Genomic DNA, 20,566 nt, shown 5'->3' with positions numbered 1-20,566 from the left:
CAACATTTACTTTAGTCACTCTTTTCCGTTTTATATATCGATAAAAGCTTTTACTATCTGTTTTTATGTTTTGCGCAAGTTTACATTCGTAATCTATCTTTCCTTTCTTTATTGCTTTCTTAGTCATTCTTTGCTGTCGTTTAAAATTTTCCCAATCTTCTAGTTTCCCACTAACCTTGGCCGCCTTATACGCATTGGTTTTTAATTTGTTACTCCCCTTTATTTCCTTGGTTAGGGTTCGGGTTAGGGCTATCCCTTCTCTTACCGCCCTTCTTTTTCACTGGAATATATTTTTGTTGAGCACTATGAAAGAGCTCCTTAAAAGTCCTCCATTGTTCCTCAATTGTGCCACCTTTTAGTCTGTGTTTCCAGTCTACTTTAGCCAACTTTGCCCTCATCCCACTGTAGTCCCCTTTGTTTAAGCATAGTACGCTCGTTTGAGACACTACTTCCTCACCCTAAATCTGTATTACAAAATCAATCATACTGTGATCACTCATTCCGAGAGGATCTTTTACTTGGAGATCATTTATTATTCCTGTCTCATTACACAGGACCAGATCTAAGGTAGCTTGCTCCCTTGTAGGTTCTGTAACATACTGTTCTAAGAAACAATCCCGTATACAGTCTATGAATTCCTCCTCCAGGCTACCCTGTGCGATTTGGTTTGACCAATCGATATGTAGGTTAAAATCCCCCATGATTACTGCCGTTCCTTTTGCACATGTCTCCATTATTCCCTTGATTATTGCCCGCCCCACCGTGAAGTTATTATTTGGGGGCCTATAAACTACGCCCACCAGTGACTTTTTCCCCTTACTATCTCTAATCTCCACCCACAATGATTCAACATTTTGTTCATTCGAGCCAATATCATCTCTCACAACTGCCCTGATATCATCCTTTATTAACAGAGCTACCCCACCTCCTTTCCCTTCTTGTCTATCTTTCTGAATTGTCAGATACCCCTGTATGTTTAATTCCCAGTCTTGGCCACCCTGCAACCACGTTTCTGTAATGGCCACCAAATCATACCCATTTGTAATGATTTGTGCCGTCAATTCATTTACTTTATTTCGAATGCTGCATGCATTTAGGTAGAGTGTTTTAATACAGTTTTCAAACCATGATTTTTAGTTTTGACCCCTGCTGCAGCCCCTTTATATTCAGTGGCCCATTTTGTTTTTTGCCTTGGGTTTCTCTGCCCTCCACTTTTACTCATCTCCTTTCTGTCTTTTGCTTGTGTCTCCTTTTTGTTTCCCTCTGTCTCCTTGCATTGGTTCCCATCCCCCTGCCACATTAGTTTAACTCCTCCCCAACAGCACTAGCAAACACTCCCCCTAGGACATTGGTTCCGGTACTGCCCAGGTGCAAACCATCCGGTTTGTACTGGTCCCACCTCCCCCAGAACCGGTTTCAATGCCCCAGGAATTTGAATCCCTCCCTGCTGCACCACTCCTCAAGCCACATATTCATCTGAGCTATCCTGCGATTCCTACTCTGACTAGCACGTGGCACTGGTAGCAATCCTGAGGTTACTACTTTTGAGGTCCTACGTTTTAATTTAGCTCCTAGCTCCTTAAATTCGTCTCGTAGGACCTCATCCCTTTTTTTTACCTTTATCGTTGGTACCAATGTGCACCACGACAACTGGCTGTTCACCCTCCCTTTTCAGAATGTCCTGCACCCGCTCCGAGACATCCTTAACCCTTGCACCAGGGAGGCAACATACCATCCTGGAGTGTCGTTTGCGGCCGCAGAAACGCCTATCTATTCCCCTTACAATCGAATCCCCTATCACTATCGCTCTCCCACTCTTTTTCCTGCCCTCCAGCAGAGCCAGCCACGGTGCCATGAACTTGGCTGCTGCTGCCCTCCCCTGATGAGTCATCCCCCTCAACAGTACTCAAAGCGGTGTATCTGTTTTGCAGGGGGATGACCGCAGGGGACCCCTGCACTACCTTCCTTGCACTGCTCTTCCTGCTGAACACAATATTCCAGGTGAGGCCTCACTAAGGCCCTGTACAACTGAAGTAAGATCTCCCTGCTCCGATACTCAATTCCCCTAGCTACGAAGGCCAACATACCATTTGCCTTCTTCACCGCCTGCTGTACCTGTATGCCCACTTTCAGTGACTGATGAACCATGACACCCAGGTCTCGTTGCACCTCCCCCTTTCCTAATCTGCCGCCATTCAGATAATATTCTGCCTTCGTGTTTTTTCCCCCAAAGTGGATAACCTCACATTTATCCGCATTATACTGCATCTGCCATGCATTTGCCCACTCACCTAACCTGTCCAAGTCACGCCTTTTAGCGTCCTCCTCACAGCTCACACCGCCACCCAGTTTAATGACATCTGCAAACTTGGAGATATTACACTCAATTCCTTCATCTAAGTCATTAATGTATATTGTAAAAAGCTGGGGTCCCAGCACTGAGCCCTGCGGCACCCCACTAGTCACTGCCTGCCATTCTGACACAGATAGAGAGAGAGAGAGAGACAGAGACAGAGACAGAGAGAGGGGTAGAGAGAGAGAGAGAGAAAGACAGAGAGAGACAGAGTCAGAGAGAGAGTCAGAGAGAGAGTCAGAGAGAGAGCGAGACAAGAGACAGACAGAGAGCGAGACAAAGAGACAGACAGAGAGAGAGACAGAGAGACAGAGAGAGACAGTGAGGCAGATAGATAGAGAGGCAGAGAGAGACAGACAGAAATGGACAGAGAAAGAGGGAGAGAGACAGACAGAGCACAGCAGAAAGAAAGACAGTCAGAGAGAGAGACAGAGAGCGACAGAGAGAGAGAGACAGAGAGAGAAAGACAGAGAGAGAGCGAGAGAGACAGAGAGAGAGCGAGAGAGACAGAGAGAGAGATAGAGAGAGGGAGAGGAACAGGCGTGGAGACTGTTAGAGATTATTGAGAAATGGTTAAGAAAGCTACTTGATGTGAGAACGATTGATGTTCCGGTTTTATATTGTGTTGCTAAATCTACAATGACAGAGAGAAGTGGAGTGAGAAAGTCGCGATCAGAGGCTGTGCCCAGATTGCCTGCTGATCACCACAGGGAGCCTTTCTCTCAGGCCGTGTTGATACAACAATAATACTTAACAGGCTGCAGAGCGAGTGGTACGTGTTGGAACCGGTCGGCAGTGAGAGTGGGTGAAGGGTGATGGAGTACAGAGGGCAGAGCATTAGTGCAGATACAAAGGCTACTGCTGGGCTGGGAGCCAGGGCAGAGCACATGGTTAGCTGTCATCCCACTCCCTCCTGTGCCAAACACACTCCCAATCCTCAGAGCCAGAGCTGAGCAGGACATTAAATAAACCACACATTCTTATTTGACTTTGTCTTTGAAATCTTTACTACAGAAACAGGATCGCAACAATTATCCAGAACAGGGATGGGCAAAATATGGTCTGCCGCCGCCCGCCCCCGTAACCCAATTTCTCCTCTCCTTCTCCTTACGCAGTCCCTCGGAATCGAGGAAGACTTGCTTTCACACTAACATGAGTTCTCAGGTGACTGAACAGTCCAATACGAGAGCCACAGTCCCTGTCACAGGTGGGACAAAGATTCGCTTAGGGAAAGGGTGGGTGGAGAGTCTGGTTTGCCGCATGCTCCTTCCGCTGCCTGCACTTGGTTTCTCCATGCTCTCGGCGATGAGACTCGAGGTGCTCAGTGCCCTCCCGGATGCACTTCCTCCACTTAGGTCGGTCTTTGGCCAGGGACTCCCAGGTGTGGGTGGGGATGTTGCACTTTATCAGGGAGGCTTTGAGGGTGTCCCTGTAACATTTCCTCTGCCCACCTGGGGCTCGTTTGCTGTGAAGGAGTTCCGAGTAGAGCGCTTGCTTAGGAGGTCTCGTGTCAGATGTGATAACAGGACGCCTTTCTCTTCTCGGGCCAGGACAGCTCGCTCAGAAGTAAAGCTGTCAGGACCGCCTGATGCACATCTGCTTCCGACTTGTGTCTCGGAGACTGCCTCACATCTGTCTGCGGCTCTCGCCCGCTCGGACTCCGTCAACCACTTTTCAAAAACCCGCCAGATCCGCCACTCATCGCTGGCAGGAGGGGGCGCTGCTGTGGGAGGGCAGCTCATCTCCATCATTCTTAGTTTTAACGAAGGACGAGACCGGCGCTACGTCGTTGTGCTGATTCAATCCTCCAAAAATTAATCCGATGCAATAGTAACCGGCAGAACATTCTATATAGAAACATAGAAACTTACAGCGCAGAGGGAGGCCATTTCAGCCCATCGTGTCCCGCCGGCCGACAAAGAGCCGTATGGCCCTCGGACAGCAGCCATAAAGGTTACATAAGAACATAAGAATTAGGAACAGGAGTAGGCCATCTAGCCCCTCGAGCCTGCTCCGTCATTCAACAAGATCATGGCTGATCTGGCCGTGGACTCAGCTCCACTTACCCGCCCGCTCCCCATAACCCTTAATTCCCTTATTGGTTAAAAATCTATCTATCTGTGACTTGAATACATTCAATGAGCTAGCCTCAACTGCTTCCTTGGGCAGAGAATTCCACAGATTCACAACCCTCTGGGAGAAGAAATTCCTTCTCAACTCGGTTTTAAATTGGCTCCCCCGTATTTTGAGCATGTGCCCCCTAGTTCTAGTCTCCCCGACCAGTGGAAACAACCACTCTGCCTCTATCTTGTCTATCCCTTTCATTATTTTAAATGTTTCTAGAAGATCACCCCTCATCCTTCTGAACTCCAAGGAGTAAAGACCCAGTCTACTCAATCTATCATCATAAGGTAACCCTCTGAATCGTCTCTGTACCCCCTCCAAAGCTAGTATATCCTTCCTTAAGTAAGGTGACCAAAACTGCACGCAGTACTCCAGGTGTGGCCTCACCAATACCTTATACAGTTGCAGCAGGACCTCCCTGCTTTTGTACTCCATCCCTCTCGCAATGAAGGCCAACATTCCATTCGCCTTCCTGATTACCTGCTGCACCTGCAAACTAACTTTTTGGGATTCATGCACAAGGGCCCCCAGGTCCCTCTGCACCTCAGCATGTTGTAATTTCTCCCCATTCAAATAATATTCCCTTTTACTGTTTTTCTTTCCAAGCTGGATGACCTCACACTTTCCGACATTGTATTCCATCTGCCAAACCTTAGCCCATTCGCTTAACCTATCTAAATCCCTTTGCAGCCTCTCTGTGTCCTCTACACAACCCGCTTTCCCACTAATCTTTGTGTCATCTGAAAATTTTGTTACACTACATTCTGTCCCCTCTTCCAGGTCATCTATGTATATTGTAAACAGTTGTGGTCCCAGCACCGATCCCTGTGGCACACCACTAACCACCGATTTCCAACCCGAAAAGGACCCATTTATCCCGACTCTCTGCTTTCTGTTAGCCAACCAATTCTCTATCCATGCTAATACATTTCCTCTGACTCCGCGTACCTTTATCTTCTGCAGTAACCTTTTGTGTGGCACCTTATCGAATGCCTTTTGGAAATCTAAATACACCACATCCATCGGTACACCTCCATCCACCATGCTCATTATATCCTCAAAGAATTCCAGTAAATTAGTTAAACATGATTTCCGCTTCATGAATCCATGTTGCGTCTGCTTGATTGCACTATTCCTATCTAGATGTCCCGCTATTTCTTCCTTAATGATAGTTTCAAGCATTTTCCCCACTACAGATGTTAAACTAACCGGCCTATAGTTACCTGCCTTTTGTCTGCCCCCTTTTTTAAACAGAGGGGTTACATTAGCTGCTTTCCAATCCGATGGTACCTCCCCAGAGTCCAGAGAATTTTGGTAGATTATAATGAATGCATCTGCTATAACTTCCGCCATCTCTTTTAATACCCCGGGATGCATTTCATCAGGACCAGGGGACTTGTCTACCTTGAGTCCCATTAGCCTGTCCAGCACTACCTTCCTAGTGATAGTGATTGTCTCAAGGTCCTCCCTTCCCACATTCCCGTGACCAGCAATTTTTGGCATGGTTTTTGTGTCTTCCACTGTGAAGACCGAAGCAAAATAATTGTTTAAGGTCTCAGCCATTTCCACATTTCCCATTATTAAATCCCCCTTCTCATCTTCTAAGGGACCAACATTTACTTTAGTCACTCTTTTCCGTTTTATATATCGATAAAAGCTTTTACTATCTGTTTTTATGTTTTGCGCAAGTTTACATTCGTAATCTATCTTTCCTTTCTTTATTGCTTTCTTAGTCATTCTTTGCTGTCGTTTAAAATTTTCCCAATCTTCTAGTTTCCCACTAACCTTGGCCACCTTATACACATTGGTTTTTAATTTGATACTCTCCTTTATTTTCTTCGTTATCCACGGCTGGTTATCCCTTCTCTTACCGCCCTTCTTTTTCACTGGAATATATTTTTGTTGAGCACTATGAAAGAGCTCCTTAAAAGTCCTCCACTGTTCCTCAATTGTGCCACCATTTAGTCTGTGTTCCCAGTCTACTTTAGCCAACTCTGCGCTCATCCCACTGTAGTCCCCTTTGTTTAAGCATAGTACGCTCGTTTGAGACACAACTTCCTCACCCTCAATCTGTATTACAAATTCAACCATACTGTGATCACTCATTCCTAGAGGATCTTTTATTAGGAGATCGTTTATTATTCCTGTCTCATTACACAGGACCAGATCTAAGATAGCTTACTCCCTTGTAGGTTCTGTAACATACTGTTCTAAGAAACAATCCCGTATGCATTCTATGAATTCCTCCTCAAGGCTACCCCACGCGATTTGTTTTGATCAATCGATATTTAAGTTAAAATCCACCATGATTATTGCCATTCCTTTTTCACATGCCTCCATTATTCCGTTGATTATTGTCCACCCCACCGTGAAGTTATTATTTGGGGGCCTATAAACTACGCCCACCAGTGACTTTTTCCCCTTACTATTTCTAATCACCACCCACAATGATTCAACATTTTGTTCATTGGAGCCCATATCGTCTCTCACAACTGCCCTGATATCATCCTTTATTAACAGAGCTACCCCACCTTCTTTCCCTTCTTGTCTATCTTTCCGAATTGTCAGATACCCCTGTACGTTTAATTCCCAGTCTTGGCCACCCTGCAACCACGTTTCAGTAAAGTTTGCTTTCCAACTTTCAATCACTGATGTACTATGACACTCATGTCTAGTTGCACCTCCCCTTTTCCTAATCTGCCGCCATTCAGATAATATTCTGCCTTTGTGTTTTTGCCACCAAAGTGGATAACCTCACATTTATCCACATTATAGTACATCTGCCCTGCGTTTTCCCAATCACCTAACCTGTCCAAATCACCCTGCAGCCTCTTAGCGTCCTCCTTACAGCTCACACCACCTCCCAGCTTAGAATCATCTGCAAACTTGGAGATATTACACTCAATTCCCTCATCAAAATCATTAATGTATATTGTAAATAGTTGGGGTCCCAGCACTGAGCCCTGCGGCACTCCACTCGTCACTGCCTGCCATTCTGAAAAGGACCCGTTTATCCTGACTCTCTGCTTCCTGTCTGCCAACCAGTTCTCTATCCACGTCAGTACATTACCCCCAATACCATATGCTTTAATTTTGTACACCAATCTCTTGTGTGGGACCTTGTCAAAAGCCTTTTGAAAGTCCAAATACACCACATCCACTGGTTCTCCCTTGTCCACTCTACCAGTTACATCCTCAAAAAATTCTAGAAGATTTGTCAAACATGATTTCCCTTTCATAAATCCATGCTGACTTGGACCGATCCTGTCACTGCTTTCCAAATGTGCTACTATTTCATCCTTAATCATTGTTTCCAACATTTTCCCCACTACTGATGTCAGGCCATCCGGTCTATAATTACCAGTTTTCTCTCTCCCTCTTTTCTTAAAAAGTGGTGTTACATTAGCTACCCTCCAGTCCATAGAAACTAATCCAGAGTCGATAGACTGTTGGAAAATGATCACCAATGCATCCACTATTTCAAGAGCTACTTCCTTAAGTACTCTGGGATGCAGCCTATCAGGCCCCAGGGATTTATCAGCCTTCAATTCCATCAATTTCCCGAACACAATTTCCCGCCTAATAAGGATTTCCTTCTTACTAGACCCTCGGTCCCCGAGTATTTCCGGAAGGTTATTTGTGTCTTCCTTCATGAAGACAGAACCCAAGTATTTGTTCCATTGGTCTGCCATTTCTTTGTTCCCCATTGTAAAGTCACCTGATTCTGACTGCAAGGAACCTACCTTTGTTTTCACTAATCTTTTTCTCTTCACATATCTATCGAAGCTTTTGCAGTCAGTTTTTATGTTCACAGCAAGCTTCCTCTCATACTCTATTTCCCCCCTCCTAATTAAACCCTTTGTCCTCCTCTGCTGTATTATGAAATTCTCCCAGTTCTCAGGTTTGTTGCTTTTTCTGGCCAATTTATATGCCTCTTCCTTGGATTTAACACTATCCTTAATTTCCCTTGTTAGCCACGGTTGAGCCACCTTCCCGTTTTATTTTTACTCCAGACAGGGATGTATAATTGTTGAAGTTCTTCCATGTGATCTTTAAATGTTTGCCATTGCCTATCCACCGTCAAGCCTTTAAGTATCACTCGCCAGTCTATTCTAGCCAATTCACGCCTCATACCATCGAAGTTACCTTTCCTTAAGTCCAGGACCCTAGTCTCTGAATTAACTGTGTCACTCTCCATCTTAATAAAGAATTCTACCATGTTATGGTCACTCTTCCCCAAGCGACCTCGCACAACAAGATTGTTAATTAGTCCTTTCTCATTACACATCATCCAGTCTAGTATGGCCAGCCCTCTTGTTGGTTCCTCGACATATTGGTCTAGAAAACCATCCCTTATACACTCCAGGAAATCCTCCTCCACCGCATTGCTACCAGTTTGGTTAGCCCAATCTATATGTAGATTAAAGTCGCCCATGATAACTGCTGGACCTTTATTGCACCCATCCCTAATTTCTTGTTTGATGCTGTCCCCAACCTACTGTTTGGTGGTCTGTACACAACTCCCACTAGCGTTTTCTGCCCTTTGGTATTCCGTAGCTCCATCCATACCGATTACACATCATCCAAGCTAATGTCCCTCCTTACTACGTGACGGAGCTGTATTTGTTCCTGGGTCTACTCAACTACTTTGGTCATTTCCTACCGAAATTGAGCACCTTGCTTGAACCACTGCACATGCTATTGAGAAAAGGCAACAACTGGGTGTGGGGCGCATTGCAAGAGAGAGCTTTTGAGAAAGCGACCAATCTGCTTTTCTCGAATAATCTGCTGGTACATTATGACCCACATGGTATTGGGGGTAATGTACTCACTTGGATAGAGAACTGGTTGGCAGACATAAAGCAGAGAGTTGGGATAAACACGTAGCACGTCTTCCAGGGGCTCAGGCTAAAACGCTCCAAGTGTGTTTTCAGGGCAGCCAAAGTCGAATTCCTGGGGAGAAAGATTGCAGCAGATGGCATCAGGCCTATGGACTCGAAGACAGAGGCCATCAAGAATGCACCCGGACCCCAGAGTGTAACGGAGCTGCGTTCGTTCCTGGGTCTTCTCCACTATTTCGGTAACTTTCCACCTAGTTTGAGCACATTGCTAGAGCCTTTGCACATGTTGCTGAGAAAGGGTAATGACTGGGTTTCGGGCTAACTCAAGGCAGAGCCTTTGGGAACATTGGGAACATTCTTCCTGCATCTAACCTGTCTAAACCCATCAGAATTTTAAACATTTCTATGAGATCCCCTCTCATTCTTCTGAACTCCAGTGAATACAAGCCCAGTTGATCCAATCTTTCTTGATATGTCAGTCCCGCCATCCCGGGAATCAGTCTGGTGAACCTTCGCTACTCTCCCTCAATAGCAAGAATGTCCTTCCTCAAGTTAGGAGACCAAAACTGTACACAATACTCCAGGTGTGTACACAACTGTAGTAACACCTCCCTGCCCCTGTACTCAAATCCCCTTGCTATGAAGGCCAACATGCCATTTGCTTTCTTAACCGCCTGCTGTACCTGCATGCCAACCTTCAATGACTGATGTACCATGACACCCAGGTCTCGTTGCACCTCCCCTTTTCCTAATCTGTCACCATTCAGATAATAGTCTGTCTCTCTGTTTTTACCACCAAAGTGGATAACCTCAGATTTATCCACATTATACTTCATCTGCCATGCATTTGCCCACTCACCTAACCTATCCAAGTCACTCTGCAGCCTCATAGCATCCTCCTCGCAGCTCACACTGCCACCCAACTTAGTGTAATCCGTAAATTTGGAGATACTACATTTAATTCCCTCGTCTAAATCATTAATGTACAATGTAAACAGCTGGGGCCCCAGCACAGAACCTTGCGGTCCCCACTAGTCACTGCCTGCCATTCTGAAAAGTACCCATTTACTCCTACTCTTTGCTTCCTGTCTGACAACCAGTTCTCAATCCACGTCAGCACACTACCCCCAATCCCATGTGCTTTAACTTTGCACATTAATCTCTTGTGTGGGACCTTGTTGAAAGCCTTCTGAAAGTCCAAATACACCACATCAACTGGTTCTCCCTTGTCCACTTTACTGGAAACATCCTCAAAAAATTCCAGAAGATTTGTCAAGCATGATTTCCCTTTCACAGATCTATGCTGACTTGGACCTATCATGTCACCTCTTTCCAAATGCACTGCTATGACATCCTTAATAATTGATTCCATCATTTTACCCACTACTGATGTCAGGCTAACTGGTCTATAATTCCCTGTTTTTTCTCTCCCTCCTTTTTTAAATAGTGGGGTTACATTGGCTACCCTCCACTCCATAGGAACTGATCCAGAGTCTATGGAATGTTGTAAAATGACTGTCAATGCATCCGCTATTTCCAAGGCCACCTCCTTAAGTATTCTGGGATGCAGACCATCAGGCCCTGGGGATTTATCGGCCTTCAATCCCATCAATTTCCCCAACACAATTTCCCAACTAATAAGGATTTCCCTCAGTTCCTCCTCCTTACTAGACCCTCTGACCCCTTTTATATCCGGAAGGTTGTTTGTGTCCACCTTAGTGAATACTGAACCAAAGTACTTGTTCAATTGGTCTGCCATTTCGTTGTTCCCCGTTATGACTTCCCCTGATTCTGACTGCAGGGGACCTACGTTTGTTTTTACTAACCTTTTTCTCTTTACACATCTATAGAAGCTTTTGCAATCCGTTTTAATGTTCCCTCAAGCTTCCTTTCGTACTCTATTTTCCCTGCCCTAGTCAAACCTTTTGTCCTCCTCTGCTGAGTTCTAAATTTCTCCCAGTCCCCGGGTTCACTGCTATTTCTGGCCAATTTGTATGCCACTTCCTTGGCTTTAATACTATCCCTGATTTCCCTTGATAGCCACGGTTGAGCCATGTTCCCTTTTTTATTTTTACGCCAGACAGGGATGTACAATTACATAGAAACATAGAAACATAGAAAATAGGTGCAGGAGTAGGCCATTCGGTCCTTCGAGCCTGCACCGCCATTCAATGAGTTCATGGCTGAACATGCAACCTCAGTACCCCATTCCTGCTTTCTCGCCATACCCCTTGATCCCCCTAGTAGTAAGGACTACATCTAACTCCTTTTTGAATAAATTGTTGTGGTTCATCCATGCGGTCTCTAAATGTCTGCCATTGCCCATCCACAGTCAACCCTTTAAGTATCATTCGCCAATCTATCCTAGCCAATTCACGCCTCATATCTTCAAAGTTACCCTTCTTTAAGTTTTGGACCATGGTCTCTGAATTAACTGTTTCATTCTCCATCCTAATGTAGAATTCCACCATATTATGGTCACTCTTCCCCAAGGGGCCTCACACAATGAGATTGCTAATTAAACCTCTCTCATTACACAACACCTAGTCTAAGATGGCTTCCCCCCTAGTTGGTTCCTCGACATATGGGTCTAAAAAACCATCCCTTATGCACTCCAGGAAATCCTCTTCCACCGTATTGTTTCCATTTTGGTTAGCCGCTGCGAAGATGAATTGTCTATTCAGTCTGATTGTCTATTATGGGGTAACCGTGTTGTTATGCCAAAAAAAGGCAGGGAAACTTTTGTGCAAGATTTACACAGTACCCACCTAGGCATTGTCATGTTGAAGACCATTGTCAGGTCTCATGTTTGGTGGTCCGGCATTGACTCGGACTTGGAGTCATGCATGCATCAGTGCAACACTTGCATGCAACTGAGTAACGCACCTGTGGAGGCTCCGCTGAGCCTGTGGTCATGGCCATCCAAACCGTGGTCAACACAGACTTTGCCAGCCCCTTTCTCGGCAAAATGTTTTCAGTGGTTGTGGACGCTTACTCAAATTGATTGAATGCGTAATCATGTCATCCAGCACGTGCACAGCCACTATTGAAAGCCTCCGGGCCATGTTCGCCACTCATGGCCTGCCCAACTTACTTGTCAGCGACAACGGACCATGTTTCACCAGTTGGGAGTTCCACGGTTTATGACCCGTAATGGCATCAAGTATGTCAGGTCTGCCCCTTTCAAACCTGCGGCTAACGGTCAAGCGGAGCGAGCTGTCCAAACCATTAAGCAGAGCCTAAAACACGTGATTCACGGTTCCCTACAGACCCGCTTGTTCCATATTCTGCTCAGTTACCGGACAAGACCCCACTCGCTCACTGGGGTCCCTCCTGTCGAGCTGTTATTGAAGGGAGGCCTCAAAACCAGGCTCTCCCTTGTACACCTGGATCTCAATGATCATGTCGAAACCAGAAGGCAATGTGGTACCATGATCACACGGCCGTATCACGTGACATTGCTGTTCATGACCCCGTGTTTTCCTGAATTATGGTCATGGTCCAAATGGGTTGCTGGCACGGTTTTGGTCAAGGAGGGGAACAGGGTGTTTGTAGTCAAACTGTTAAATGGCCAAACGTGCAAGAGGCACATCAACCAAACCAAACTGCGATTCACAGACAACCCAGAACAAATTGAAGATTACATCTATATCAACCAACCAACACACATCCAACCATCAGTTGACCCTTGTGTCATTCACGAAGACGAACCTACCATCCCTGACAGTCCTGTCAGGCCGACTGCTCCGCAATGCAGCAATGGTCCTACTAACTCACCCAAGCTTGGGTTCGAACTGAGAAGATCAACCAGAGAGGGGAAGTCCCCGGACCATCTCAACTTGTAAATACAACCTGTACCAAGGACTTTGGGGGGAATGATGTTATGTATGTTAACTGGGTTTTACCTGCCACCGGAGGGCGCAACTGTCAGAGTCCTAATGGTCACTGGCAGACACGTGCAAGCCATGTATATAATGTTGGCAGCCATGTTGAATCCTCACTTTGCGAATAAATAAACTGGAGTAAGGTCATGCCTGAACTAGCTCACCGTACTTTGCCTCGTGGAGTTATTCGATACTCAACACTCTCTCTCTCTCTGTCTCTCTCTCTCTCTCTATCTCTCCCTTTCTCTCTGTCTCTCTCTCTCTCTCTCTATCTGTCTCTCTTCCTCTGTCTCTCTCTCTGTCTCTCTCTCGCTCTCTGTGTCTCTCTCTCTCTCTGTCTCTCCCTCGCTCTCCCTCTGTATCTGTCTGCCTCACAGTCTCGATAGCAGGAATGAGGTAGTGGGGACGTGTTATCCTCACTCACCTGAGCCAGTAGCTGCTGTGTGGGATCTCACGAACCCCTCGGGGGAAGAGGACTGAAAGGGAAGGGAGGGAATTCTTTGCAAGTGCACAGCCAGAATTGGAAGGAAAGTGGGAGCGGCTTGGGGTGGTTGGGGATTGTGTGGATCGTGCAGTCTCCAGGGACAGAGTGTGGAATGAGCTGTAGCGACAGTGCGTGAAGCCTGATTCTGTTGTGTGTCCCTCAGTTACCTGCACTCGTGGGAGCCACCCCTGATTCACGGGACACTGACCTGTGACACCATCTTCATTCAACACAACGGCCTCATCAAGATCGGATCAGGTACTGTCTCCACACACCTCCACCCGTCTTCCCGCACCAGTTGTTGGGGGTCAGGGGTTGGGAGATACTGGTTGTTTGGGGTCAGTGGTCGGTTATTTAAGGTCAGGGTCGGGGCAGGAGGGACTGGTTGTTTGAGATCAGGGGTCGGTTATTTAGGGTCAAGGTCAGGGGTCAGTTATTTAGTGTCAGGGTCAGGGCAGAAGGGAACGGTTGTTTGGGGTCAGCGATCAGTTATTTGGGGTCAGAGGTTGGTTATTTAGGGTCAGGGCAGGGGGGGACTGGTTATTTAGAATCAGGGTCAGGGGTCAGTTGTTTAGGTCAAGGTCGGGGGCAGGGGGGACTGTCTGTAAGGCTGTGCGGTGGGGTTAACTGGGTGGAGTCTGACTGAACATAGATCCCACCCCGCCCTCCGCCCTCCGCGGCCTTGAGGGGAAAGGTCGGGCTTCCCACTCTCCAGTCACACACGGGCTCCCTAACCTGGTCATTGTCATTGGGCCCCAACCACCCAGAGGTCACAAGGTCAAATCACTCTGGGGCAGCTTGGGAACGTGAATTTGGTAAATCTGGTGATTTGTGGCTGGAACCAAACAGCCCGCTAGAAAATCCACCGTGTCACCTTCGGGGAGGGACCCTGTGGGCCTTGCCCGGACTGGACCATTGGTGACCTTCGGGGAGGGACCCTGTGGGCCTTGCCCGGACTGGACCATTGGTGTCCTTCGGGGAGATAACCTGTGGGCCTTGCCCGGACTGGACCATTGGTGTCCTTCGGGTAGAGAACCTGTGGGCCTTGCCCGGACTGGACAATTGGTGACCTTCGGGGAGGGAACCTGTGGGCCTTGCCCGGACTGGACCATTGGTGACCTTCGGGGAGGGACCCTGTGGGCCTTGCCCGGACTGGACCATTGGTGTCCTTCGGGGAGATAACCTGTGGGCCTTGCCCGGACTGGACCATTGGTGTCCTTCGGGTAGAGAACCTGTGGGCCTTGCCCGGACTGGACAATTGGTGACCTTCAGGGAGGGAACCTGTGGGCCTTGCCCGGACTAGACCACTCTGTGTGACCTTCGGGGAGAGAACCTGTGGGCCTTGCCCGGACTGGACCATTGGTGACCTTCAGGGAGGGACCCTGTGGGCCTTGCCCGGACTGGACCATTGATGACCTTCGGCGAGGGAACCTGTGGGCCTTGCCCGGACTGGACCATTGATGACCTTCGGCGAGGGAACCTGTGGGCCTTGCCCGGACTGGACCACTCTGTGTGACCTTCGGGGAGGGAACCTGTGGGCCTTGCCCGGACTGGACCACTCTGTGTGACCTTCGGGGAGGGAACCTGTGGGCCTTGCCCGGACTGGACCACTCTGTGTGACCTTCGGGGAGGGAACCTGTGGGCCTTGCCCGGACTGGACCACTCTGTGTGACCTTCGGGGAGGGAACCTGTGGGCCTTGCCCGGACTGGACCACTCTGTGTGACCTTCGGGGAGGGAACCTGTGGGCCTTGCCCGGACTGGACCACTCTGTGTGACCTTCGGGGAGGGAACCTGTGGGCCTTGCCCGGACTGGACAATTGGTGACCTTCGGGGAGGGAACCTGTGGGCCTTGCCCGGATTAGACCACTGTGACCCTCTGAGAGTCACTGATATAAAACCAGGACCCGTCCCGATCACCACCCGGACAGGGCAAACTCGCAGCAGGCAGCGAGGCCTCCCCTTCACCCCCCTCCGCAGGGTCAGTGAGGGCGGAGGAATGGCCATTTATACAATTCATAAAGGCTTCAATACAAGGAACACAGTCCACAAATAAAACAGTGAAATATGTGTACATTTACTCATCTCTTCCTCTCTCCCTGGCTCTCTCTGTGTCTCTGTCTCTCTCTCACTGGCTCTCTTTCTCTGGCTCTCTCTGTCTCTCTCTCTCTCTCTCTCTGGCTCTCTTTCTCTGGCTCTCTCTCTCTCTCTGGCTCTCTCTCTTTCTCTGGCTCTGGCTCTCTCTCTCTCTCTCTATCTGTGTCTCTCTCTGTCTATCTGTGTCTCTGTCTCTCTCTGTCTCTCTCTCTATCTGTGTCTCTGTTTGTTTCTCTCTCTCTCTCTGTCTCTCTCTCTATCTATCTGTGTCTCTGTTTCTCTCTCTCTCTCTGTCTCTCTCTCTCTATCTGTGTCTCTGTCTCTCTCTCTTTGTCTCTGTCTGTCTCTCTCTCCATCTGTGTCTCTGTTTGTTTCTCTCTCTCTCTCTCTCTCTCTCTCTGTCTCTCTGTCTCTCTCTCTCCATCTGTGTCTCTGTCTCTCTCTCTGTCTGTTTCTCTCTCCATCTGTGTCTCTGTTTGTCTCTGTCTCTCTCTCTGTCTCTCTCTCTGTCTCTCTCTCTCTCTATCTGTGCCTCTGTCTCTCTCTGTCTCTCTGTTTCTCTCTCTCTGTCTCTCTCTCTATCTGTGTCTCTGTTTGTTTCTCTCTCTGTTTGTTTCTCTCTCTGTCTCTCTCTCTCTATCTGTGTTTCTGTCTCTCTCTGTCTCTCTATCTCTATCTGTGTTTCTGTCTCTCTGTCTCTCTATCTATCTGTGTCTCTGTTTGTTTCTCTCTCTCTCTCTGTCTTTCTATCTGTGTCTCTGTCTCTCTCTCTCTATCTGTGTTTCTGTCTCTCTCTGTCTCTCTATCTCTATCTGTGTTTCTGTCTCTCTGTCTCTCTATCTATCTGTGTCTCTGTTTGTTTCTCTCTCTCTCTCTGTCTTTCTATCTGTGTCTCTGTCTCTCTCTCTCTATCTGTGTTTCTGTCTCTCTCTGTCTCTCTCTCTATCTGTGTCTCTGTCTCTCTCTCTCTGTCTCTCTCTCTATCTGTGTCTCTGTCTCTCTCTCTCTATCTGTGTTTCTGTCTCTCTCTGTCTCTCTCTCTACCTGTGTCTCTGTCTCTCTCTCTATCTGTGTCTCTGTCTCTCTCTCTGTCTCTCTCTCTCTATCTCTATCTGTGTCTCTGTCTCTCTCTGTCTCTCTGTCTCTCTCTCTATCTGTGTCTCTGTCTCTCTCTGTCCCTTTTTCTGTCTCTGTCTCACTTGCTGTCCCTGTCTGTCTCTCTCTCTGTCTCTCTGTCTGTCTCTCCCTCTGTCTCTCTCAGTCACTCTTTCTGTCTCTGTCTCTCTCACTTTCTCTCTCGCTGTCTCTCTCTGTCTGTGTCTCTCTCCAGCTACCTATCACTGTTTTTGTCTGTGGGTGTATCCTATCTCTCTCTGTCTCTCCCTCTCTGCATCATTGGGTTCCCACTTCTTTTGTCTGTCCCTAACTCTCTCTATTTCTTGCTCTCGATCTGCATATGTCCCCCCTCTCTCTCTCTCTCTTCCAATGTGCCTCTGTCTGTCTATCTATTTCTCTCTCTCTCTCCAACTGTCTCTCTCTCTCCCCTTATCTCTCTCTGTTTGTCTCAGTCTTTCTCTTTCTTTTTCAGTCCTTGTCTCTGTATGTCTCTCTCTCTCTCTCCCTCTCCCTCTCTTCTCTGCCTCCCTCTCTCCCTCTCCCCCTCTCCCTCTCTGTCTCTGCCTCCCTCTCTCTCTCTCTCTCTGTCTCTGCCTCCCTCTCTCTCTCTCCCTCTCTCTCTCTGCCTCCCCCTCTCCCTCTCCCTCTCTGTCTCTGCCTCCCTCTCTCTCTCTCCCTCTCTGTCTCTGCCTCCCTCTCTCTCTCTCTCTCCCTCTCTGTCTCTGCCTCCCTCTCTCTCTCTCCCTCTCTCTCTCTGCCTCCCTCTCTCCCTCTCTGTCTCTGCCTCCCTCTCTCCCACTCCCTCTCTCCCTCTCCCTCTCCGACTCTCTCATTCTCTATCTGATTTTTCCTATGTTCCCGGACACACTGATGATGACACAGTCTGGCTCAGGATGTTCGTTAATGGTGAGTTGCTGATATTTTAATTTGTTTACAATTATTATACTTATTCGCCTGTAATTTCTCACTGGTGATCCTGTGATTTTTGATTCTTGATTAATGAAGTGGCTGAATCATCGTTAATCTGTGGCATATGAATAATAAATATTCGGAACAGGAGTTGGCCATTCAGCCCCTCCAGCATGCTCCGACATTCAATCTCCTGCACCTCCAGTCCATTTACCCGCCTTGGTTCCATGTCCCTCCATACCCTTACACAACAACCGTCAACCGATCGCTGTCCTGAAAGCTCCAATTGACCCCCCGCACCCACAGACTTTTGGGGGAGGGAGTTCCAGATTCCTACGGCCCTTTGTATGAAGACGTGCTTCCTGACACCACCCCTGAATGGCCGAGCTCTGATTTTAAGGTTACTATTGTGTTCCTAACACAGATGAGGCTGCACACAGAGAGGTTAAAGTAACAGTGACCTCAGTCTTTAATAAGACACTCCAGAGTGAGGAACAGGCCTTAGGAGCCAGGACCATAAACTTAGTGGTGCCTCTCTGGGTGCATTGCTCAACTGAGCACATACGCTGCATTGCTGTACACAGGACTCTAAGTCAGAGTCGATACCGGGCCACCACACGTGGGATCTGGCTATCGCTTTCATCATTACTATACCTGGGTGTGTGATGTGGAGATCCAAGATGAACGTCTCCCTGCCCTTTTTTGGTAGCACTATGCGGTTACCCTACAACAGGCAGTCTGCCTAAATGGACAGCTCGTCCTTTCACCACTGGAATGGCTTGCATTTCAACGGGGATGCTGGCCCAGCTCCTATGCAGTACAGTTTTTTACTAGGGATAGCAGAGGATCTTGGTTGCTCCAAGTCCTAATCTGGCGGGCCCTGACAGGTGATTTATCATTTTCAAACACTTCCATGACCATCAACAAGTCTGCGGGCTGCGCCACCATCAACAAGTCTGCAGGCTGCGCCATTTACCGACTGAGAGCATCCGCACAGTTCTCGGTGCCTGGCCTGTGGCGGATGGTATAGTTATACGCGGATAGCATGGATGTCCACCTTTGTATGTGGGCTGAGGCATTAGTATTTATTCCCTTGTTATGAGGGGCTTGTGATCGGTTTCCAGCTCAAATTTGAGGCCAGACAGGTACTGATGCATTTTCTTTACCCCGAACACACACGCTAATGCCTCTTTCTCAATCATGCTGTAGGCCCTCTCAGCCTTAGACAAGCTCCTGGAGGCATAGGCGACAGGTTGTAACTTCCCCGCAATGTTAGCTTGTTGTAATACACATCCGCTTCCATACTACGATGCATCACATGCTAGCACAAGTGTTTAACACGAGTTATACAATACAAGCAGCTTGTTGGAGCATAAAATGTTTCTGGCTTTCTCAAAAGCAATTACTTGGTTTTTTTCCCCATACCCAGTTCTCACTATTCAATAACACATGTAGGGGCTCTAAGAGGGTGCTTAACCCCGGTAGGAAGTTACCAAAATAGTTGAGGAGTCCCAGGAACGACCGCAGTTCCGTGACATTCTGTGGCCTGGACACGTTCCTGATAGCCTCTGTCTTGGCGTCTGTGAGCCGAATGCCATCCGCCGCGATCTTTCTCCCCAAAAACTCCACTTCTGTTGCCATGACGACGCATTTCGACCGCTTCAGCTGCAGCCCTACGCGATCCAGTCGCTGGAGGACCTCCTCCAGGTTTTGTAGGTGCTCGACGGTGTCCCGACCCGTGACCAATATGTCGTCCTGAAAAACCACCGTGTGTGGTACCGACTTGAGTAGGCTTTCCATGTTTCTCTGGAAGATTGCTGCAGCCGACCGAATTCCAAACGGGCATCTGTTGTAGGTGAACAGTCCCTTGTGCGTGTTGATGCAGGTGAGGCCCTTCGAAGACTCCTCCAGCTCCTGCGTCATGTAGACCGAAGTCAGGTCAAGTTTGGTGAATGTCTTGCCTCCTGCCAGCGTCGCAAATAAGTCGTCTGCCTTAGGTAGCGGATATTGGTCCTTTAGCGAGAAACGATTAATAGTTACTTTATAATCACTGCAAATCCTGACCGTGCCATCACTTTTGAGCACTGGAACAATCGGGCTGGCCCACTCGCTGAATTTCACTGGGGAGATGATGCCCTCACGTTGCAGCCTGTCCAGCTCGATTTCCACTCTTTCCCTCATCATGTGAGGTACCGCTCGAACCTTGTGGTGAATGGGTCGTGCCTCTGGGACCAAGTGGATCCGCACCTTCGCTCCAGAAAAGTTTCCAATGCCTGGCTCAATAAGGGAAGGAAATTTGTGAAGAACCTGGGTACATGAGGCCTCATCAACATGTGATAGCGCTCGGATGTCATCCCAGTTCCAGTGGATTTTGCCCAGCCAGCTCCTTCCAAGCAGTGTGGGGCCATCGCCTGGGACAATCCAGAGTGGCAATTCGTGCACCGTGCCCTCGTAGGTGACCTTGACCATGGCGCTGCTGAGGACAGTGATGAGCTCTTTGGTGTACGTTCTCAGTTTCGTGTGGATGGGGCTCAGGGCTAGCCTGAGTGCCTTGTTGCACCACAGTCTTTCAAACATCTTTTTACCCATGATGGATTGGCTAGCGCCAGTTCCATGGTTACGGGTAAGCCATTCAATTTTACATTTAGCATTATAGGTGGACATTTTGTCGAAAATGTGTGCACACCGTGTACTTCAGCATCTGCCTCCTCTCTCTGAGGCTCGAAGTTGCTTTGATCCATCATGGACCGATCATTCTCT

The 20,566-nt window shown here is 48.0% G+C and overlaps 1 protein-coding gene across 1 annotated transcript in view; it reads left to right on the top strand.

Annotated features, from left to right (window-relative positions):
• Window positions 1-20,566, top strand: part of LOC139264187 (nuclear receptor-binding protein 2-like) — a 125,343-nt gene that overhangs the window by 67,210 nt on the left and 37,567 nt on the right. The window contains exons 5-7 of the mRNA XM_070880273.1: window positions 9,412-9,557; window positions 13,850-13,944; window positions 17,780-17,803. Coding sequence (XP_070736374.1) covers window positions 9,412-9,557; window positions 13,850-13,944; window positions 17,780-17,803 — 265 coding nt within the window. The remainder of the gene's footprint in view (window positions 1-9,411; window positions 9,558-13,849; window positions 13,945-17,779; window positions 17,804-20,566) is intronic.

Source organism: Pristiophorus japonicus, chromosome 5 (genome assembly GCF_044704955.1).
Source record: "Pristiophorus japonicus isolate sPriJap1 chromosome 5, sPriJap1.hap1, whole genome shotgun sequence".
Lineage (NCBI taxonomy): Eukaryota > Metazoa > Chordata > Chondrichthyes > Pristiophoridae > Pristiophorus > Pristiophorus japonicus.
The sequence above is the reverse complement of the archived record's forward strand: the minus strand, read 5'-3'. Positions and strand labels throughout refer to the sequence as shown.